The sequence below is a fragment of the Chiloscyllium plagiosum genome, unplaced genomic scaffold (genome assembly GCF_037043375.1).
Source record: "Chiloscyllium plagiosum isolate Xiang-an unplaced genomic scaffold, Cpla_swu_hap1 HiC_scaffold_9, whole genome shotgun sequence".
Classification (NCBI taxonomy): domain Eukaryota; kingdom Metazoa; phylum Chordata; class Chondrichthyes; order Orectolobiformes; family Hemiscylliidae; genus Chiloscyllium; species Chiloscyllium plagiosum.
This window is the reverse complement of record NW_028270147.1, coordinates 35,949,998-35,975,078: the sequence shown is the minus strand read 5'-3', so window position 1 is coordinate 35,975,078 and position 25,081 is coordinate 35,949,998. Positions and strand designations below refer to the sequence as shown.

General features: G+C 38.4%; 1 protein-coding gene across 2 annotated transcripts in view; it reads right to left on the bottom strand.

Annotated features, from left to right (window-relative positions):
• eif2b3 (eukaryotic translation initiation factor 2B, subunit 3 gamma) overlaps nt 1–25,081 on the bottom strand; it is a 142,682-nt gene that overhangs the window by 42,637 nt on the left and 74,964 nt on the right. For both annotated transcript variants that reach the window (XM_087990539.1, XM_043699051.2), the window contains exons 7-9: nt 16,318–16,445; nt 14,034–14,224; nt 56–133 (exon numbers count right to left, since the gene is read on the bottom strand). In XM_087990539.1, coding sequence (XP_087846665.1) covers nt 56–133; nt 14,034–14,224; nt 16,318–16,445 — 397 coding nt within the window. The remainder of the gene's footprint in view (nt 1–55; nt 134–14,033; nt 14,225–16,317; nt 16,446–25,081) is intronic.

Below are 25,081 nucleotides of genomic sequence, written 5' to 3'. Positions count from 1 at the left end.
CTGTACCTAAAAGACACAAAGTTCATAGGCATTATTTGTACTTCTCACTACTCACCATATATCTGTCAGCAATTTGTGCTGTAGGATGGATTAATGTTTCTTCTTGGGATAAAGCAGACAGGAACTTAGGAGCCTGGAAGATTAAAAACACAAACAGGAAAAATAAAATGATCACATATCAGTAACTTTCACAAACTTCAAAACGAGTTACTGTATGTTTTACCCTGTGGTACATTTGTTGATCCTACATAATTGGTGATGAAAATGCATAATAGGGCATTATTCATCATCAGAATCATTACTGTAGTTTATCTAAACATTAGTTAAAGGTTCAAATTCAATGACACTGTACTAAACTATGCTGGTAAATTTCAGATAGGTGGCTTTCTCTTCATCATCAAAACAACCGCTAACCAAGAGGTACCACATGCGGTTATATCAGAAGCCACCATATATATTCCAAAATGAAAATGATTTGCATGTAACAAAACTGTAATCCTCAACATTTTGTCTTTCTGAAACTCTAATTTTATTTATATTCAAATATGGTTTCTTTCTTTGTTCATTACAGACAAATAGAGACAATTGCCTGTCTCACAACTTCAGAATACCTCAAGGCCATGAAATACCATGTCACTGTTGTAATGTACTGAAAAGGAGCAGGCTATTTGCACACAGCAAATTTCACCAGTAGCAATGAAGAAAATGCTGATTGCTAAGGATAAAAGTTGTCCAGACCATGCAAACAGCTGCTATGCCATTTATTAGATAATGCCACAAATTTTGTTAAATTTACTTGTGCCAGTAGGCATGACCTTGCTTTAACATCTCATTTGAAAATGCAACTCCAGCAATGCAGTACTCAATCAGTTCTGAACTTGGGTGAGGTGCAAATCCAAGACCTCCTAGTTTAGAGGCAAGAGAGTAGCTCTGGAAATAAGGCTGGCACCCATTGTGTATAATCTATATAGAGCAGGGGAATATAGGTGCCATGGGGTAATTGCAAAACAGTCTTTTCAAAATCCTCAGATGAGGTTATTCATTGTAAATAGAGGGGTCAGGATTGATTGCTTGATGCTCAAAGATTTCATTACAACAATTAACATTTAAATTAGGCAATTAACACACAAAACGGCACTGTATGAGATTTTGGCATGCCAGGCAAAGTATCAAAAGAAAATAGCAGAGGTGATTGAACAGATTTTAAATTTTTTTCCTGGGCTGTGTGTGTCACTGGATAGCCAGCAGTTATTGTCGATTGCTCTCAGCCTGTATCTTAATTAATGACAAGAGTCCATGAGGTTCTTGCACATTATTGGAGGGGGCATGAGATAGAGTATTAAGAAGATGGCCAACAGTGGAGAAAAGAACCCTGGGGTTATCACTGCTGTTCTGAATGTTGTGGAATATGGGTTGATTTGCAAAGGCAGACACCCTATAATGTCTGATAGTCCCAGTAGAAAACTACAGGCTATTTAAAGTTGTCTAAATGGTGCTCATGCATGTGTTAATTACAAATTTATATAAAATTCAATTTGATCTCACTTAGTGTTTACCACAGAAAAATCAATAAGAAATAATTAGCGCACTTCTTGTAAATGAAACTGAAGAATAAGCAATTGTATCAAAATCATTGCTAACTGATTAATTACTAATCCAATTTCCAAGCAAGTAATGCAATTGTCTTAGTAAATAATGAAGTGAATGCATGGCTGTTTAGTTATTTAATATCAGCACCAGTCATGATGTCCTGCATTTCACATACCATTATTAACTTTTTAATCATATTTTCATAAAATATAACAATCACTGTATCATAATGGTGAAAGTTAAAATGAATGTTATTAACTTAGAAACATGTAAAGAAATAAGTGGCAGTTTCCCACCCTGGGTTTATTAGATCTTCAAAATCTTTAACTGTATTGTGCTTCCTATCCCAAAGTTTTAACGTTATAATTAATCTCAAAGGGAAAGAAAAGTCTGCATGAAAGACAAGTTTTAAGAAATACTAAACTGAAATGAACTATTATTTAAGTCTTCCAAAAATGAAAAAAAAACATTTACATCAGGTCAACAGACCTCTGCTGCAGAAAACAGAAATTGCTATGAAAACTCAGCAGGTCTGGCAGCACCTGAGCAGAGAAAGCAGAGTTAACAGTTCGGGGCCAGTGACCCTTCTTCAGCAAGGGTTTTGAGCAATTTCTGTTTTTGTTTCTAATTTTTGGCATCTGCAAAGTGTTAGATATATCCACACAGCAGTTTCAAACAAAATCTTAATAAACCAGCTGTCTTTATGGTATATATATTCATTTGGAAGCATTAATTTCTCTGAAAATGTTATTCATTCAGTTCAAAGACATTCTTATCCCAGGTGGCTATCCCCAACACAAGATAATACATGTCAACAACCCGAGTCTATGACACCATTTTCCTTTCTTATATTCACATCTGAAATGGTTTCTCCAACTTGCTAAGTATAAAATAAAGATTGGTATGATTATTGGGTTCAAAGAAAACAATTTCAATTAAGTTTTCCTCTTATATCAATTAAAATTTAAGTTCAGCAAATTCTTTTTAGGGAGTAAGCCAGTTATATATAAACCAATATTATTTGTTATGTAAGAGGTTTAAATCAAGATTTGCATTCTATGTTTCATAGTGAAGTACAGCTCACAAGAATGTTTTCATTAAGTTCTTTGCACTTTGTAACTGATCCACTGAACATAAAAATATATGCTTCATTATTAACACCTTAACTCCTTTCAAACAATAAATTATTTTATAAGCAGCAAGTTATTTCAAACCTTGTTGCTATCAGAAACAAAACAGATTTATCACAATTCAGGGAAAAGTGAACACACTTGTTGATTTAATTTAAAACTAGATAAAATTTTTAGACCCACCTAATTCATAGATCTATTTAAAATGAATTACTATAATTTGATCTCTATCTAATCAGTATGTGAAAGGCAGAGGGGAGTAAAAGTTAACTTTAAAGTAATTTTAAAAATAAATAGATCCAAGTTACCATATGTTAGCAAATGGTAGTATCAAAGAGGGGCAGGAATGTGTCAATTACCATTAACTCAGACCTGAGCTTTGCCAAACATCATAGTATTTGCAGTCATTTCACACCCTTTTTGCTCATCAGTCGGAAAGATGCTGACCAATGCTTCTATTGTTTTAAAATCCTGAGAGTGGCACATAAGCATCATCAACACTATAAACTTAAATTAGAAAGAGGCTGAGTAAAAGGATTGAATGCACGAGAAACCTTCCCCGGTAGTGACAGCCTTATGGTGCATGTTGGTTGCAGGCACCCTAAAGCAGATAGCAAGGCCATCTATTTTCTTCCTGATAACAAGTCTACAGAAGTGGTTCCTCTGTGATCAGTGTGAGATACATTCAAAATCAGGAGTAAGAGTATGCTTTTTGGCCCTTTGAGCCTGCTCTGCTATTCAGCAAGATCATGGCTAATAGCATTGTTCCACATTCTTACTAACCAATAGTCTTTTGTCCCTTCATTATTCACGAGTTAAAAAAAATTCTGAAGACTCAATGTTTAATGGAAAGAAGAGCAGAAGGAGATCATTTTGTCTCTCGAGTCTGCTCTGCCATGTATTAATATCTGATTGGAACCTCAGTTCCACATTCCTGCCTAACCCAACAATCTTTTACACTCTTGCTTAAATAGAATCTATCAGCATGTATCTTAATAATATTTAAATGCTTTCAAACCCATTTAAGAATGAGAGCTCCAAAGATTCATGATATTCAGAAAAATTCTCCTTATCAATGTGAAATGAGCGACTCCTAATTTTTAAACAGTGACTCTAATACTAGGTTTTTCCATAATTCATAGAATCCATTAAGTGAGAAAATAGGCCATTTGGCCCAACAAGTCCACACTGACTCTCCGAAGAGCATCCCACCAAGAACCATTCCCCTACTCCTATTACTCTACATTTCCACTAACAAATTCATCTAGCCTATCACTCCCTGAAGACCATGGGCAATTTAGCATGACCAATTCACCTAATCTGCACATCTTTGGTCTGGAGCACATGGAGGAAACCCACACAGACATGGGTAGAACGTGCAAACACCATACAGAGTTGCCCAAGGCTGGAATCGAACCTGGTGGTGTGAGGCACCAGTGCTAACCACTGAGCCACCGTGCTGCCCAAAGAAAACACCATTTCCATATTCCTCTTACGAAGACCCCTCAGGATCTTGCATGTTTCAATCAGTGGCCATTTGCTCTTTTAACTCTAGCAGAGATATAAAACTGACCTTGAAGGGCTGTATGGCCTATTCTCCACGGTCCTAATAAGGAGACTAATACTGAGACGGTTGCACCAATACCCTGCATAACCTCCGTACTTTTCTATTCAATTCCCTTCACAATAAAAATAACTTTCCATTTGTTTTACTAATTAAATGCTGTTCTCGCATACTTTTGCGATTCATGCACAAGGGCACCTCAATCCCTTTGCACCTTGGCTCTCTACAATCACTCACCATTTAAATATGCTTCTTTATTATTCTTGCCAAAATGGACAAGTGCACATTTTCCCACATTATACATTATTTGCTAGAAATCCCTTTGCAGCATCCTTATGTCCTCTTCACAATGTATTTACCTATCTTTGTGTCATTAGAAAATTTAGCATCCAAACCTTTGGTTCCTCCATCCAAGTAATTTAGGTAAAGTATAAGAAGTTGAGGAACCAGCATGATTTCTATGCCACACCACTTGTTACATCTTGCCCATTAGAAAATTACTTATTTATGCCTACAGTACTTTGTTTCCTGTTAACTAGACAAACTTAAACCTATACCAATACATCATCCCCATTTTTATTTTCAGCAATATTTCTGATATGATGTCTTATGAAATGCCTTCTGAAATTTGAAGTACAGTACATCCAGAATTGCTGAAAAATGTGTTGCTGGAAAAGTGCAGCAGGTCAGGCAGCATCCAAGGAGCAGGAGAATGGACGTTTCGGGCATAAGCCCTTCTTCAGGAATCCAGAATTGCACCAGGGTGTTTGGCTACACTCTGGTATGCATATAGATGATAAATAGAACGGTCTTATTTTGCCAGCTTCATTCACGAGCAATGTCTTCTTGCAAATCCATTCCGAATTTTATGCGTCAAGCTTAGGGGCCATCGTCAGCAATGTGTGCTGCCTCATCATATTCTGGTAAAGGCATACTTGAGTAGCAAGCAGGAAAACCCTCATGCACCACCAACATCATGACTCCATTAAATACAGAATTAACAGAACTACAGCAGCAGAGGAATTTATTCTGTTGAACCTATGCTAGGGATTTCACCCCAGTGAAATCCTTATCAGAAGTGTTAAATTCGCTTTAAAATATGGTGTCTGTCTCAATGCTGATGTATGATAATGCATTCTATATTCTAATAATCCTAATAAGTCAGAAAAAGTCTTTAACTTGTTTTGTCATTCTGCTAGTAATCATGACTCCAGCACTCATTATTGATTCAGAAGCCAAGTGGAAAAAAATCTTTTCACTATTTATCTACTAAAATCTTTTATAATTTTTGAAAATCTCTATTAAATCCCTCATGAACTAACCTGTTACAGTAGGAGATCAACTTTTGAACCATAAAATCATATTCCTACTGGCACTTTAACAAAAAATCTCTATAACTTTTCCAAGGTTTGAATATTCGCTCTATCACAGAGTTCTCAGAGCTATATTAAAATTACAGTATTTGCTGATACTTTGCTGAAATTCAATATTACTACCTTGTTTTAAATTCTGTGTCCAGAATTTCACTTTGCCTTTTAAGACCATTTCTACTTTACGGGTGTATATATTTCCTGGATCGCTCTGTAGAATTCACAAACATTTTAGGAGTTTACTTTTCATAATTTAAAAATTTTAGAAAATACATTATTCTGCATGTTACTGCATTGGGTTCCATTTGCTCATCTGATAATTTATATCCTCTTGCCACTTCCTATGTTATTTCTCAGTTTGTTAGGTCAAGACTTTGGTATCAGCAAACTTTAATTCCATTCCTCTGTGCCAATGTCCAAACTATTTTATACAAATAGAAAAAAAAAGATTTTGAACACAGATCACTGCTTATACGCGGCCAAACCAAAATCGTCTATTTCACTTTATGATATACTTTGTGCTCTCACCAACTCCACCATCCTTTTAATATCATCTTGTGATAGCTATCAAAAAGATTTTCAAAAATCATGTACATTCACTGGTTATCCCCACCCAGAAACAATTTCATAAATATTCAATTGCTTTGAAAATATTTAGCTTTGTTATAAAGATTAGATTACTTTACAATGTGGAAACAGGCCCTTCGGCCCAACAAGTCCACACCGACCCGCCGAAGCGCAACCCACCCAGACCCATTCCCCTACATTTAGCCTTGCACCTAACACTACGGGCAATTTAGCATGGCCAATTCACCTGACCTGCACATTTTTGGACTGTGGGAGGAAACCGGAGCACCCGGAGGAAACCCACGCAGACACGGGGAGAATGTGCTGCACAGTTTTGGACTGTGGGAGGAAACCGGAGCACCCGGAGGAAACCCACGCAGACACGGGGAGAATGTGCAAACTCCAGACAGTCAGTCGCCTGAGGCGGGAATTGAACCCGGGTCTCTGGCGCTGTGAGGCAGCAGTGCTAACCACTGTGCCACCGTGCCGCCCACTAATGCCACCATGCCGCCCATAAAGGGTTAAAACAATTTCTGTCACAAATGCAAATACCAAAGTAAAGCCTTATGTTAATTTCGATACCTCCCAAAGTCTTTCACAGCCGAAGTAGTTTCAAAGTGCAATCACTGCTATAATGTAGGGAACCATGACACGTCAATTGCAGATTGTCACAAACAGCAAGACAAATGACCACACAATCTGTTTTAATGATTTAGATTGAATTTTAAATGTTGGCTCTGATCAAAGGTTCTTCTTTGAAAAGTGCCATTTTTTTAATGCCCACATGATAGAACAGATGAAGCCTCAGTTTAGAGTGCCCTACAAAAGACTGCGTCTTTCACAATGCTGCACTTCCTCAGTCATGAAAGGAAGATAATCAAGTCCTGGATTACCATTTCCAGCTAGAACCTACTCAAGAGTGCTACTAATATCGGCACCAAGATCAGCACCTAATTTGCTGCATCTCTTGTTGCTTATTCAGAAATTGCTTGAGGATTAATACATATTGGGTGCAGGAGGCAGTTAGCTCAGTTGGCTGGATGGTCAGCTTGTAGATCAGATTATGGTCAATTGCATGGGGTTCAAACCCCATTCTGCCTGAGGTACTTAAGGCTGCCTCTTCATCCTGTCAATAGCAAATAAAGTTACAGCACTTTACTGTATTTCAGCAAATATTTACAAATGACGTATTCTTACAGAGAATATTCTGAGAGAAAACCTATGAAGGAAAAGAACACATACTGATCCTTCTTCCCCCATAACATCTGGACAAAGGATGGGTAGCATAGTGGCTATGTTATTGAATTGGTATACCAAAGACCTGGATTAGTGATTTGGAGATGAGCTCACGGTAGCCTGGGAATTAAAATTAATTAGTTAATTAAAACAAAATAAATAAAGATAAAAGCAGGAATTTAAAAAACATCAACAATGGTAACCGCAAAAGCGGAAGCACCAAAACTTGAAGGAACAAACACAAGTCTACAGACAAACTAAGGCTGAGTAAAACTGAAAACACATGTAATTTAAAAATCAGATGGTGGGTGGAAAGAATGCAGGAAAACCAACAATTTGGCAACAGCCATGATGTGCATGGGTCTTCAAACACAGTTAACAACAATGAAAGGCTCAAATGCCTGGTGACCTACCGAACTGAGAGTCATGAACAGATTGGCACTCGTCAAGGAAGTCAGTAAGCTTGCAAGGAAGATCTCAACTGTGACTCAGTCCTTGACCATACTCCATAATATATTACCCAACACCACTTCAGCACAACCCCAAGTAGGTCAAAAGGCCAACCAACAGCTGAAACCAGAAAACCACAAAGGCCACCAGTGCAGACGGAATCCTCATTGCAACACTGAAATATGGCAGAAAAGTATTCGTGACATGAATATATGATCTCATCTGTTATCTGAAAGGGAAAGCATTTGACCAGATTTCTGATATGTCATAATTGTGAATACCTTCAAGAAAGGAATTTATACCAGTTGTGATAACTACAGATTGGTTTCTCGGTCAAGCGCCACAGGGAAGGTCATTGATAAAATTCCTCTCAATTATCTCCTTGTAGTGGCTGAAGGGGCCCTACAGGAGTCACGATGTGTATTCTGTCTAATCAGAAATACAATAGACATGATCTTTGCAGCATGACAGTCAAGAAAGTGCAGAGAGCAGTAGCCTTCTTTGCTCTTAAAGTCCTTCATCTCTGTCACTGAGAGAGATTATGGAGCACCTTCTCATATTTTGTTACTTGCAGAAATTTATTACCATTCTCCAACTGTTGTTTGATGACACGCAAGCCGTGATACTCACCAGTGGAACTGCCACAGACCAAATACGTGTGTACATTGGATCAAACAATGGAGTCAGTTGCATAGCTCCAAACCAACCACGGAGGCACATGACAGTATGGACTGTAGTCTAAATATGCAGATGACAAAGGTCCTCCATCAGCCAGCTTCCCATCCCATAAAACTGTTCCCTGACTATCAAGATGGATAGAAAGTCAGTGAACACTGTGGGTCAATTCTCAAGGGTTGGGGGCCTCTTGCCAATGAGTGCAGGAATCAACAATGAAATGCAATGTTGCTTCCAGCATGCCAGTGCAACCTTTAGCTATGTGAGCAATAGGGTGTTTGATATCTGACCTCAAACTCAGCACCAACCTCTGGAGGGTAGTATTATTTCTTATATCTCTACATGCACCATAGACATGGGCAATGTACAACAAGCATCTCAAATCCCTATAGGAGTAGTATCAAAGACGACTCCACAAAATCCTATAATCCAACGGCAGGACAAGTCCTCCAATATCAGTGTCCTCTCTCAGGCCAACATCACCACATCAAAACACTGGTTACTGTCAATCAACTATACCACAGGTCAAATCATCTGCAAAAATTCAAAAATTACCTCTGGCATGGCAAGCAGTTGCCAGGATGGCAGAAAGAATGGTTCAAGGATATTCTCAAAAGCTCACTGAAATAATTCAATGTTCCTAATAACTCACATCAATCTCTTGTCCAAGACTGACCAACTCAAAATGAAGTATCCTCAAAGGTGCCAACTATCTTGATCATCTCCAAAAACCCAAATAGAGGCCAAGTGCAAGTAGCAGTATGAATGTGTGAAAGACACCCCTCTTTCTCGGAGATTATGCTCTCTGGTCATAAGTCCACCTACAAAGGGAAACAATCTTCAGCATCTACCCTGTCAAGTCCCCTAAAAGTCTTGTATGTTTAAATACGCTTGCCCCTCTCATTCTTCTAAATTCCAATGAGTTCAGCCCCAACGTACTCAACTTCTTATAAGACAGCCTCTCTATACCTGGTATTAGACAGTGGTACCAAATCTAGTTGTCTGGACTGTCCCCACTGCCAATATATCTTTCCTTAGATAATAAGACCAAAACTGTTCACATTATTCCAGCTGTGGTCTAATTACAGCCAAAGGAACCATATATCAATTGTCATAATTACTGGATATTTTTGTCTGGTTAGGCAGTCAAAATGGATTTAATTATGTTTGATGAACTTCATAAGAGTTTTTCTGAGGATGTTACATACAGAGCCAATTAGGCAGGGACTGGAGGATATGGATTTTGATTTTCAGAAGGGTTTTGACAAAAGGACACACAGAAGTTTTGTAAACAAAATTAAGTTGCATGGAATTGGAGAAAAAATGGATGTTTTTGGATTCATTAATTTGACAGAAAGGAAACAGTAGGAATAATTGTGTCACCTTCATGCTGGCTGGCTATACGACTAACGGGTACCACAAGGATTAGGGCCTAAACCCCAGGATTTCACAATCTACCTCAATGATTTGGGTGTGGAGACCAATTGTAATATTTCCAAGTTTACAGATAATACAAAGTTTGGTGGGAATGTGAGTTGAGAGGGAGATGCAAAGGGAATTCAAAGGAATTGAGAGAGTATGTAAAAGTGATGATAAGAATATTTTGTGCAAAAAACTTGGACTATCCATTTTATAGGAGAAACGGTGGGGCAGAGCATTTCCTTAATGGTGAGAGATTGGAAAATGTTGGTGTTCAAGGTACCTAGGTCTCGTTAATCATGAGTCACAGAAAACCAGCGTGCAGGTGCATCAAGCAATTTGGAAGGTGAACGCTATGTTAGTCTTCATTGCAAGAAGATTTGTGTAGAGAAACAAAGTAGTCTTGTTTTAATTTTAGCTAATACTTGTGAGACTATGCCAGGAGGTGTGCAATTCTGATGTTCTTGCCTAAGGAAGGGTGTACTTACCAAGAAGGAGTGCATCAGAGGTCCAACAGACTGATCTTGGGATGGCAGTTCTTATGAGGAAAAAGTGAGGAGACTGGAATTGTATTTTGTGGAGTTTAGAAGAATGAGAGTGATCTCATTGAAAATTATAAAATTCCTAAAGGAATAGACAGAGTAGACACAGAAAGGATGTTTCAGCGGTTGCTGGAATCGAGAATCAGGGTTTGCAGTTTCCGAATAAAAGGCAAATTATTTAGACTGGAGACGAAGGCAGTCTCTTCACCTAACGGGTGATGAAACTTTGGAATTCTCTCCCCTGTGGTACTGAGGTAGTTCACTCATTAAGAAAGTTCAAGAAACAGGTTTCTAGTTATTAATTTCTAGTTATTCAAACTACATCTTGAGGTCATTTATCACTAATCCTAGCTATGTCATGATCCACCGACATTATTGGCCCAATTAGAAATGGCCACATGGTGCCATACACTTGGGAGAAAGTAGCCCTGGATGTCATCAATATTGACTTTAAGAATTAAAAATCACACAACATCAGGTTATAATCCAACAGGTTTAATTGGAAGCACACTAGCTTTCGGAGCGCCGTTCCTTCATCAGGTGATTTTTAACTTTGTACACCCCAGTCCAACATCGGCATCTCCAAATCATGACTTTAAGAGTGAAGGTTAAATGGCATCAGGTAAATATAAGCAAGAAAACCTCCACCTGATTAACAACTACCATTCTTCATCGGCTGGTCAATCCATTCTTCTCCATGTTGAGCACCACTTGCACGAAACAGTGGCTAGAAAGAATACAATTAAGTAAGCTAGGTGGGGGATGTCCAAGTATATCAGTAAGACTCACTTAGTAGCACAGATACAGACTTAGATGGCTTATCCCTGAAGGATCAAGTGTAAGAAATGGGGTTATGATAGGTGATAAGAGTTGTTGGTGGAGTAAGACATCGATAAGGATAGCGATGAAGATAATAAGAAAAATGACACAGAGGTTAACAACATAGACATAGACTTGATCCCACCCTCACTACTCTCCCCTCCGCAGATACATCTGTCCTTTACAATCTTGGTAGAAGTTCCATCTTTACACTGAGTACACCCTCCAATGTGTTGTGATGTATCATTGTGAACAGATCAAGAAGCTCAAAATTGGATATTCATATAACTAAAAAGCTCACCCTCACTCTTTCATTACCATCAAGCCTGGGAATTGACTTTGCTTGAATGAGGAGTGTCGAAGAACACGTCAAGAGCATTAGCAGCTGTACCTCGGTGCCATTCTGGTGAACTTCAACATAAGACTTTTTACATGCTAAATAGAGGAAGCAAAACACCAACAAACTTGAAAGAAGCTCCTCAATTATGCATATGCATGCATGAAGGTGGTGGATAATTAAAACTACTAGTTTTGAGAAGATTTGTAGCTCAGGTTGAGGTTCCGAATGTAGGTTTGCTCGCTGGGCTGGAAGGTTCATTTTCAGGTTAGTTATCATACCAGGTAAGATCTTCAGTGAGCCTCCGAACAAAGCACTGTTGGGTGCTTCCTGCTTTCTATTTATATGTCATATAAACATAAATAAATATAAACGTATAAATAGAAAGCAGGAAACACCAGCAGTGCTTCGACCGGAGGCTCACTGAAGACGTTACTTGGTGACGAAACATCTGAAAATGAACTTTCAAGCTCAGTGAGCAAACCTACATCCAGAATTAAAACTACTGATGGGAATGGATGGCTCCATGAATATCCACATTGTCAATAAGGCTAGATTGAGTGATTAAGACAAGGCTGAGGCATTTTCAGCCATCTTCTGCCAGAAATGCCTGGCGACTGATTTATCTGACCTCTTTAATATACACAACATCAAATATGCCAGTCTGTAACTAAATTATGGTTCAAACTGTATGTTATCTCTAAATGACCAAGGATACCCCTAACACAGTTGTACTGCTAAAAATTCACATTCCAGAACTAGCCATCGCGTTACCCATTATTCCAAAGCAATTGCAACAATATCATTTATCCAACAAAGTGGAACATTGTTCAGTTTGTCTTCTCCACAAAAAGGAAGATAAATTTAAATGAGCCACTTCCAACTCCATCGAACTACTCATAATCACCAAAGTAATGGAAGTTCTGTCAAGTAGTACTTGATCATTAGCAACTGCTCAACAATGTTCAGTTTGGGTTCCACCAGGACTGCCTGGTTCTAGACATGAGAACAGTCCAAACATAAATGCAGGGCTGATTATCAGAGGTGAGGTAACTGTGACTGCTAATGACATCAAGAAGCCCTAGCAAATTTGAAGTCAGTGGGAATTAGGGGGCACCTTTTCCATTGCTGGAGTTGTAACGAGCACACAGGAAAGTCGTTGTGATTAGAGGTAGTCAATCACCTCACTCCCAAGATTTCAAAACAGCAATTCTTTAGGAGAGGGCCCAAACATGTTTTTATCCTTATTGAGCAGTGATTGAACTGCACTTGAGAAATACTGTGGCTACAACAGCATATCAAAAAATGCATATTCTACAGCAAGAAACTGAATTCTTGATTTTCCAAAGTCTTTGGCATGGTCTACACATGGCATGTTAGGAGTGTAATGAAATACCCTACACTTAAATGAATGAGTAGAACTCCAACACTCATGAAGCTCAACAACATGCAGGTTAAAACACTTTTGCTTGGTACCCAAAATACCATCTTAAACATTCTGTCCCTTCACCAATGACAAAATGCCGATGCATTTTAGTAACTTGCCAAGGTTTCTTTGGCAGTGCTTTCCAAATTCATGATACATGAAGAAAAGGGTGGGAACACTACCATCCTGAAGGATCCTCTCCAAGCCACACTCCATCCTGACTTGGGAATACAGTGCCACTTCTTTATTCCTGCTGACTCAAATCTTGTAACTTTCTAATCAGCAGCACAGTGGAAGTACTTTCAGCACACAGACAGCACCAGCTCAAGAAGACAGCTCAGCATCAAATTAAGGTCAATTAAGGATGAGCAATACTTACATCCAATAATGAATTTAAAGAACAGCTTTCCAGGTTAAGACAAATAAGGATGGTAGCTCACCTGTACCATGAATATATTTAAAACAAGTCATACATTCTAGACAGACAGGGGGATGCAAATTTCACTCTTCGTGCCTCTTGTAAGGAGCACACAAGATTATAAAAATGGGAAATTCAGAGGGCCTGAATCAGTATAGACAATTAAAATTGCAAGATCAATGAAGCTGACTGCTTATGGTTCTTTACCTTTTAAGCAAATTCTACTCGCTTAAATTGCTGAGTTTACTTATTGTCATCATCTCCAAATCTCTTTGTCATTCAAGTTAATGTTTAAAAATAGATTTTCAATATTCCACCTCCCCCACAACATAAAAATGATCAGTAATATATATCAATAAATAAAAGGGATGTTAATCATAATAAATGTTTACTGATCAGTTTCGATCCTTGTAATGAAGGTGACAGCAATCCTTAGATAGACAGCCACTTAAGTGAAAAAGCAATTGTCCTACTAAGAAAGACTCCATACCTGTCGGTTAGCTTCAATATATGAAGCTAGAGTATTTACACGATAGCACATCCCTTCCTTCATAATATGAGCATAGCAACGAAGCTTGGTTCCATGATATGGATCATTCATATCTCCATGGTGATCATTCCAAAATGATTTTTTTCTGGCTAAATTCAGAAGATCATCTTCTTTTGCATAACTTAATATATCTTTAATGGAAAACACAAACAAACATTTAAGCACAATGAACGGTAAGCAAAATGACTGCAAACTGTGAAGTAACACAAACGATCATTCTATGAGGATGAATTAAAATTCTGAAACAGTCTGAGTTAAAGCAAAACCCAGGTAAACTGTGAAATTCATTATCATTAGGACATACACTAGACATTACTTTTCTCTCTACTGAAAATGGTTATCTTGATATTTTTGATATCTCCAAGTGCTCATTAGATATTGTACAAACCAGGTGCAGAGTTAAGTCCATTTGCACCTCCTCCTGTCAGGAATTAGTGCACTTAATTCAGAAGTTTATCATTGCATATCATGATGCTTTTTCTATTCTCCATACTAGCTATCCTCATGGTTTTTCTGGTTAGTACTGATGATCCTACACTTGTTTTAACTGCATTTTGAGTCTGGAACATTTCCAACGAGAAACTAGTCAAATAGGAATAGTCAAAGCTAACAAAATACCTTTGAAAAATAGAGAAACTTCTACTTACATCCAGGTTTGAAAGCCAAAATTAGAATTGAGTTTTCTGCACCAATCTATTTGATTAGGTTAAATTCTTATGAATAATCCAGATACCAATCAGATTTTGAAAATGCAATGCTGCTATATTAATAACATGAAAGACAGCCACAGCGAACAGTATTTCTTTATGCTTTGCCTTTTAAAGCAATGCTTCAAAATTAATTTTTTTTAGAAAAACAAGGTAGTTCTATACTGAACAATGCCATTCCAAGTACCATTTTAGGAATACTGCATTCATTTCTAATACAACTACACTTCTGGAGACCATATACATTGAACAGAAGAATTACCCCTTTCAAAAATACCAGCTTTGCAAAAAATACAATGCTACAACTGATCAAAAATTTTAAGTTGCTTTTTCTTTTCAAAAAGCTAGAAACTAACACTCGATCTCTTTCAAAGGGATAGTGATATAGTTTCCCAACACTTTTATGTTTCTAGAATAATTATCTTAACAGCATGAGATAATAAGCCTACTCCATCCTGTAACTTATCCAGGCTTTATCTGAATCAAGAGGTACATGCAGCAAATGAGTGGATTACACAAAAGACCACTGCTTTAGAATGTTCAACTCAACTAGATTCAGAATTCTGGCCTTGTTCAGATAGATTGAGTCTACTGCAGAATCCTAACTGTCTGGATGCAGAATATTTGACCTTGTGGAGAAGGACAAATCCTGATCTTATTTATTTTTTCAGTTGTTGAGGGATATTAAGAATTACACCATTTACAATAGCGTATGTTAGATGCTGTGAAGGAAATGCAATAAAAGGATTAAGCTTCAGGAAAAGAGTTGTTGTTGTTGGTTCATCTTGTGTCTTACAATAACAGTGCTGTCCAAAAGTCCACCAGGATATTGTAAGGATTTGACCCATCTCAAGAGATAATAAGATCTCATTACATTGCCTACCATAATTGACTAACATCAGGAATTCACTATGACAATGTAAAATAGGCTACAGTGCTCTTCAGTTCTACTCTTTGAAGTTTCTACTTCTAAACTCAAGGACAAAAAAAACTCGTAGATGATAACTGATTCAGAGTCGCAGATTCTGAGAGATCTGTCTGCTGGAGCAAATGACCTATAGCTTTTACACAGAACTACAGGAATGCTCTTCTACTTAGTGTGTTTAAAATACTGTATAAACATAAACTATTGATGTATACTCTTGTAAATGCTGCATTGAAAATATAAATAACACTGCATCAGTGTGAAGTTTATTTTTTTTCAAAGACATTTTATATTAAAAATTTAATTGGACTGCAAATTAACTTTTATTAATTTAAACATGTAAATCTGTTTTAGAATATTTAGTTTCTTTGATGTAAACAAAAGACAAAGCAAGACCCCAATATTCAGCATTCCTTCATAAGATCTGGAGAAATGATCTTTAAACGGAAAATACACCCTGTAATACGTATGAATATATAGAAACTTGAAAAAAGTTAAAAAATGATCAAACCACTTTTTGGTTTAGTGCAGGCTGGGACTACGAACATTCTGTGCTTGGAAAACTCATTATGTTCACTGTCACTGGACTAACCTATAGATTTGAAGTTTCTCTTCTGATCTTCATTGGCATCAGTTTTAGAAAGCTGAGAAGAGCTAGGAGCAGCAAACTGCTTTCGGACCAGAAATGGTATCAGTTCACCCCGGATTGACAAGAAAGACCTTTTGAAGAAGAAACATTATTAAGGATAATTATGGTATATTGCCATAGTAGATTGAGAGGATGTGCAACTAATTATGGTACAGTCTAATCATAATCACTGCAATATTCCCATAGAGAATGTCTCTTTGATGGCCTGCCTAGACAAAGCAGCAAATGGGCAAGGTGATGAAAATGAAGTACTTCTATTCGAATGTGAAGGGTAAGTGGGACCTACTGCATCACAACTTACTGTGGCAACTGGCACTGCATGAAGTCTGACACAAAACTAAATAACAAAGCAGGATAAAGCAGATCTGCCCAGTAATCTGATTTTTTAAAAAATCTTGTTAATATTCATAGATTAGTATAAAATAAAACTTGAATCAAAATGTGAAATTGAAGGTTAGACCCAGAACAGTTTCCTGAGGAACTCCTGCAGAGAAGCCCTGGAGCACGATTATTTTTCTTTGTGCTAGGTCTGACTCCAATCCACAGAAAGACCAAAAGCATCTCCACCTCCACACTAGCCACCCCTCCTGCCACTTTGGAAAATCAATCCTTAATTGAATATTCAAGTAAATATTTATGCTACGTTCATTATGATTGCATCACCACAAATCTAAACTCTGTTAAATTTCTGATTCTGCTTGACTGCAGGTTGTTGAGTTAAAAATTTTGAAACACAGGTTGCAATTATTACATAAAAGATAAATTCAGCAGATACTGGAAATCTGAAAGAAAAACAGAAAATGCTGAAGAAATGTTTTGGGTCCAATATGAGTTCTTCAGAAATGGACAGTGAAAAAGAATGAACTGTTCTGAAGTATCAGACTCAAAACATGAACTCTGATTCTCTCTCCACAGATGCAGCCAGACCTGCTGAATTTCTTCCAACAATTTCTGTTTTTGTTTCAGATTTACAGCATCTGCAGTTCTTTACTATTAACACAAAACAGATTTCTCTTTTTCAATGCGAGATCACTACCTTTAATTTCTTTACTGAAGTTATTTAGTTAAAATATTTATTAACCTAAGCAATAGCCTGTGAATGAATGCTGATCTAATGCAATTGCGAAAGGTGAAACAGTTTAGAATTTATCATCCCAGTATAATTTCAACAGGATATGGATTATATTACAGGTCTTATTTACCTATTAATATTCAGCAGAAGAATTACTGGGAAATTGAATCATTTAACTGATGCACATTTCACGCTAAGAAGTGAGTTTCAGAAGTACATCCCCACTTCCAAAGCATCAGTGTCACATTTTCTTGTAGTCTGGGTAAAATGGCGAATTGCTTACAGATTCATGCGGCTACTTTGCTCATTTTCTCTTGGCCATCCTGCTTCACGAGAAAACAATCTTTTTTATTGTCTCTTGGTGACACCTAACTTGTCTCTTTCCTTCTTAAATATTTAAAGCACTTTCTTTTGCTTCAGAAGATGTGAGCATCATTGGTAAGGTCAACTTTGCTGCTCAATCTTACTTGCCCTTGTAATGAGTTGCTTGCTAGGTCATTGCAGAGGGCAGGCAAGAATCAAACACATTGTTGGGAGTTTGGAGTCACATGTAAGCTAGACTGAGTAGGGATGGCAGATTTCCTTCCCTTTAATGGACTGCCTTGGGACCCTGCAACCACATGGGATCAATGTGGATTGCACCAGTTTCCTCATTTCCCCTACTCCCACATTATTCGAGACCCAAGCCTCCAACTCGGCACCACCCTCGTGACCTGTCCATCACATTTCCCATCTATCCCTCCACCTTCCTCTCCGACCTATCACCTTCACCCCCACCTTCATCCACCTATCGCATTCTCAGCTACCTTCCCTCCCAACCCCACCCCCATCTCATTTATCTCTCAGCATTCCTGGCCTACAAGCCTCATTCCTGTTCAAGGGCTTATGCCCGAAACATCAATTCTCCTACTCCTCGATGTTGCCTGACCTACTGTGCTTTTCCAGCACCATACTCTCGAAAGTTAAAAATTACACAATGCCAGGTTATAGTCCAACAGGTTTATTTGGAAGTACTAGCTTTCAATGCACTGCTAGTTACCTGATAAAGGACCAGTGTTCTGAAAGCTAGTGCTTCCAAATGAACCTGTTGGACTATAACCTGGTGTTGTGAGATTTTTAACTTTTTGTGAGAACAAGGTCCATAGTCCAATTGGTGAGTAAATAAATTCTCCGTTTTTTTGTTCTTAGATTGATTTATGTACCCAACTTACTAAAATTTTTTTGAATTTTCTCAGTGTTTTGTCATTTTTGTGATATGAAGACCACATCGTTAAATGTACAGTGGCTACATCATATACAAGTTTAATAGAATTTTGCAACTTTTGAATTCTATACCTGTAAACAGTAAAAATTGTTTTACTAGCATTTTCAATTGTCTTGCTAATCTGAAAGAAAGTCTTTAGTGGTTTGTTCACCTCGATCTCCAAGTTCCCATTGCACATTGGCTCCTTTCCATTTCTTACTGTCTAAGGTACAGGTAAATTTTCTATTTTTCTACCAAAGTGCATCTCCTCACAATTACCTATGTTAAATTTCATTTAGAATTTAGGTGCCCATCTTGAAAGTTTTCTAATGTCTTGAAATAAGTTGCATTGTCAGTGTTAGCTATACTCCTGACTCCATATGACCGAACTTTTGTCATAAACTTAACATTTGATAGCTTACCAAAGGCATTTTTAAAAATCCAAATGGACATCATCTACATTAGCCTTGACTAATCTTTTAGTTATCTTTTCAAATAATTCTCAGGTTGGTTAATCACAACTTAGCTTTGAAGAATGCACATGGGGTATTTCTCTAAAATATATTTTCTCTCAGTAGATGCTGTGTAAAGTTCTCTTTCCTACAACTGGGGTCTAATGCCCAGGACAGCGGTTTCTCAGACGAGTTACAACATTAAAGACATTTGGACAGGGTATGAATAGGAAAGAGTTAGAAAGATATGAGCCAAACACAGGCAAGTGGGACTAGCGTCATAGTCATACAGCACAGAAACAGACCCTTCAGTCAATCAGTCCATGCCAACCACAATGCCAAACTAAACTAGTCCTACCTGCCTGCGCTTGTCCCATATTCCTCCAAACGTTTCTTATTCATGTAGTCTTTTAAATATTGTAACTGTACCCACATCCTCTGGAAGTTCATTCCACATACAAGCCACTCTGTGTAAAAAGAATTGTGCCTCATGGCCTTTTAAAAAACTTTCTTCTCTCACCTTAAATATATGTCTCCTAGTCTTGAAATCCCCAACCTTAGGGAAAAGACACCTGCCATTCATCTTATATATATCCCTCATTATTATATAAACCTCTATTTAGGTCACCTCTCAACCTCTTATGCTGTAGCGAAAAAAGTCACAGCCTATCCAGCATCTCCTTGTAACTCAAACCTTCCATTCCTGGCAACATAATGGTAAATCCCTTCTGATCCATCCCAGCTTAATAATATCCTTCCTATAACAGGAAGACCAGAACTGGACACAGTACTCCAGAAGCAGCCTCATCAATGTCATGCACAATCTCAACATGACATCCCCACTCTTATACTCAAAAGTCTGAGCAATGAAGGCAAACATGCTAGACGCCTTCAAAGCTATCCTATCAGTATGTGACGCAAACTTCAAAGAATTATATACCTGAACCCCTACAGTCTCTCTGTTCTACAACATTGCCCAAGGCTCTAATTTTAATTGTATAAGTCTTGCCTTTGTTTATTTTACCAAAATGAAATACCTTGCATTTATCCAAATTAAACTCCATCTGCTAATCTTCAGCCCATTGATCAAATTAATCAAGATCTCTTTGTAATCTTAGATATCCTTCTTCACTGTCTACTATACCACCAATCTTGGTGTCATCCACATCATGACTAGATTAGTCTGGGAAACTTTGTCGGCATGGATGTCTTGGACCGAAGGGTCTGTTTCCGTGCTGTGTGACTCTCTGTTCTTCTATCACTTATTTTAATGTAGAGACTGAGGGAGAACTCGCCATTTGTAAACAGAACTGGCTCAAAGGTAGAAGACAGAGGGTGGTGGTAGAAGGTTGTTTTTCAGACTGGAGGCCTGTGACCAGTTGAGTGCCACAAGCATCAGCGCTGCGTCCACTACTTTTCATCATTTATATAAAGGATTTGGATGTGAGTATAAGAGGTATAGTTAGTAAGTTTGCAAATGACACCAAAATTGGAGGTGTAGTGGAAAGGGAAGAAGGTCACCTTAGATTACAAAGGGATCTTGATCAGATGGGCCAATGGGCAGATGGAATTTCATTTAGATAAATGTGAGGTGTTGCATTTTAGGTAAGCAAATCTTTGCAGGACTTATACACTTAATGGTAAGGTCCTAGGGAGTGTTGCTGAACAAAGAGACCTTGGAGTGCAGGTTCATAGCTCCTTGAAAGTGGAGTCGCAGGGAGATAGGATAGAGAAGACGACGTTTGGTATTCTTTCCTTTATTGGTCAGAGTATTGAAAACAGGAGTTGGGAGGTCATGTTGCGGCTATACAGGACATTGGTTAGGCCACTGTTGGAATATTGCGTGCAATTCTGGTCTCCTTCCTATTGGAAAGGTGTTGTGAAACATGAAAGGGTTCAGAAAAGATTTACAAGGATGTTGCCAGGGTTGAAGGATTTGAGCTATAGGGAGAGGCTGAACAGGCTGGGGCTGTTTTCCCTGAAGCGTTGGAGGCTGAGGGATGACCTTATAGAGGTTTACAAAATTATGAGGGGCATGGATAGGATAAATAGGCAAAGTATTTCCCCTGGGGTCGGGGAGTCCAGAACTAGAGGGCATAAGTTTAGGGTGAGAGGAGAAAGATATAAAAGAGACCTACGGTGCAACTTTTTCACGCAGAAGGTAGTACATGTATGGAATGAGCTGCCAGAGGAAGTGGTGGAGATTGGTACAATTGCAACATTTAAGAGGCATTTGGTGGGTAAATGAATAGGAAGGGTTTGGAGGGATATGGGCCAGGTGCTGGCAGGTGGGACTGGATTGGGTTGGGATATCTGGTCGGCATGGACGGGTTGGAAGGGTCTGTTTCCATGCTGTATATCTCTATGACGCTGTGACTCTAACAGCATTAGCTCTGTGTCAGTCCTCTGGTACAATTCCATTTCTCTGGAATCTCTTTCTAACCAGTACCTCTGTTGCTTCATGCTGTGTTTCCTTATGTTTGTGAAGTAACTCAAGTGAGGACCCTATGCAATTGCAAGGGACCAAACAAACACACTAATCAGTAATCCCCAATAGCAATGGCTCAGAAGTAGAGACTTTAAATGTTATAATGATTAGGAAAAAGTGAGGGCTGCAGATGCTGGAGATCAGAGTTAAAACATTGTGGCGCTGAAAAAGCATAGCAGGTCAGGCAGTATCTGAGAAGCAGGAGAGTTGATGTTTCTGGCATAAGCCCTTCATCAGGAATGTGTGGGAGGCCCAAGAGGGCTGAGAGATAAATAGGAGGTGAGGCTGGATGGAATGTAGCTTGGAAGGCGATAGGTGGTCCTGTGGCTGACCCCAACAACCTTACTGCCCTGTGGCCAACCACTCCACCTCCCCCTCCCACTCCACCAAAGACATGCAAGTCCTGGGCCTCCTCCAAAGCCAAATCCAAGCCACCCTATGCCTGGAGAAGAAACGCCTCATCTTCTGCCTTGGGAGCCTCCAATCACACAGCATCAATGTCAATTTCACCAGTTTCCTCATCTCCTCTCCCCCAACCGTATCCCAGATTCAACCCTCCAACTCGGCATCGCCCTCTTGAATTGTCCTACCCGTCCATCTTCCTTCCCACCTATCCATTCCACTCTTTGCACAGACCTATCACCATCACTCCCCACCGTCATATACCTATCACCTTCCAAGCTACTTTCCTCCCAGCCCCAACCCCTCCCATTTATCTCTCAGCCCCCTTGCGCCACCCCACACCACCCGACATTCCTGAAGATGTCAACTCTCCTGCTCCTTGGATGCTGCCTGATGTGTTGCGTTTTTCCAGTGCCACACTTTTTGACTTTAAGAGTAATATCCAGCGCTTATTTTAATTACCTAGATATTGCTTTTCAGAGCTTTAAACTCGATAATCAAATCATTGGAAATTACTATAAACCTGATTTTTTAGTGTTATTTCGTTAGAGTTAGAGAAGTACAGCATGGAAATAGACCCTTAGGTCCAACTCGTCCATGCTGACCAGATATCCTAAATTAATCTAGTCCCATTTGCCAGCATTTGGCCCATATCCCTCTAAACCCCTTCTATTCATATACCCATCCAGATTCCTTTTAAATGTTGCAATTGTACCAGCCTCCACCATGTCCTTTGGCAACTCATTCCATACATGCACCCCCCACTGCGTGAAAAAGTTGGCCCTCAGGCCCCTTTTAGATCCTTCCCCTCTCATCTTAAAACTATGCCCTCTAGTTTCGACTCCCCACCCCAAGAAAAATACCTTGTCTCCTTACCCTAGCCATGCCCCTCATAATTTTATAAACCTGTATATTAGTTCAAATAAAGAGAGAATTCCAGCTGTCTATCACTTTTGTCTTCAATGTACCAGGTGTAACAAAGTGTATAAAATTATTCTGCAAGTTTAGTGGACAAAAGGTGTTCATATTTTCTAACGAGGCACATTGTTGAGAGTGTTAAAGGTTTACAAACCCTCCTGAATATGTTTCATGCAAATGTGATATCTTTTTATGTAGGTCGGGCAGATTTCTGTTTTACTGTATGAACACCTTACAAGGAGACCCTGTTGGATTTATGTCAAGGTGGAGCCCAGACTAAACTATTAACTTTTCCCTAAGCGCTCCTTTATATCACAACTGTAACATAGGTTTCCTGGCATGATCCTTAAGCCCAGGAGAGCCTAGCAAAATCTGATGCTGGAGCTGGTGGCCCAAATACAGCTGCCTGAAAGATGCATTTCAAGAAATAATAAAAACAAATTTCTAAAAGAGACTCAGCTCAGACTACGAATGCCTACCTGCCATCTGCATACCGTATGTTGGTCTTATTAAAGAGATTCTGACTGCTTTTATTGTTACTAAAATCTTGGAATTTAAATAAACATTTGTATAGTTAAGTTTATTTCCGCCAATTTTACATTAACAGCATAAGGAAAACTTGGAATGATACTTTACTGGATAGTTTCAAAGAGACAGAAACGCTTTTTTAGGCCTAAGTAAACTATTTGAGAAAATAGTATACAGTTTGTAATAAAAAAATCAAATAAAATTTAACAGCGTTCACTTGTGCTCGCTTTCTCAGCAATATGCTTTTTACAGCAATGATGGTAACAGGATTACTATGTTTTTATGATGTTTATTTAAAAATGAATAGTTACAAAAATAATAAATATATAGTCAAGTCTTGCTACTTTGGAATTACAAAGCCTGTATTTCACAATCTTGACATTATGCAGCAAGTTATCACACTGAAGTGAGTAATATGTTCCAATATGCAATTCACATGAGTCTCAGGAGATGCTTGGATTGATGGATATAGAGAACAGGCAGTTGGGAAGGGGTGAGGTTAAGGTTATGCAAAGGGACAGATTTATTGATCCAATCGGCCATTCACTATTCTTTATGTTACTAGCATATTTTCTACTGCACTGCTCAGAGGAAAGTAGTTTTTGTTTCGCTGATTAAAGTCAGAAATAGGAATTCCAACCCTTATTTCGCCCCAGATTGGAAGATTTTACACTGCTGTTTTACAAGTACAGAAGCATTGTACTACATAATGTTTTATTATGTTGCTAATGGGAAGCTGGGTGCACCTGACATTGTGATTACAGCAAATACAAAATTGAGATCAAATAGATGTGTTTTGCACTGCTCGGATTGCTTCTGTGAAAGGAATTTTTTTTTTCAAAATTCTTTTGTTCAGTAAGTGTGACATGGAAAATTTCCATTTGTCACAAATTGTTATGGGTCTTTCATGTGTAGATTATTTTAGGCGATATCTAAATGAGATTTGTAATGCTTCACTGAATGTAATGAAGTTTGTGAAAATTAATAAATAATCTTCTGTAGTTTTATGCAAGTGCATGGACTGAAACCCAATTCTATTGACATACAGAGATAATATGTACATATAGCTTGCCTCATAACAGTGCTGGTCTATTTGGAGTGTTATCAACATGGCTAAGAAACTAACCCACGTGATAATTTAAGCTTTTTTAAATTCTCCTGTGGGATTTGGGCATCACTGGCTGGTCAGCATTATTGCCCATCCCTAGCTGCCGTTGAGAAGGTGGTGATGAGCTGCTTTCTTGAACCATTTAAACCTTAAGACAGGAATAGGTCCTTCAGCTTCATAAACCTATTCCGCTGTTCTAAATCACGGCTGATCAACTATCTTTACACCATTTTCCAGCACTATCCCCATATTCCTGAGGAAGGTTTGGATAACCTGTTAACAGCTATGGACAAAATTTATAAGAGAGACCACCTGTTAAACACATACGAGGCATGGACAGTCTTTGATAAAGTTTAAAAAGTCAGATGGTTATTCAATCGAAGACTATCTAACCAAGTCTGAAGATTACATACACATGACTGAAAGAGTTATATTCTAAAATACCACATTCAGTGCTTGTCTTTATTATGCTAAAATACTGAATGGGGATAGTCAT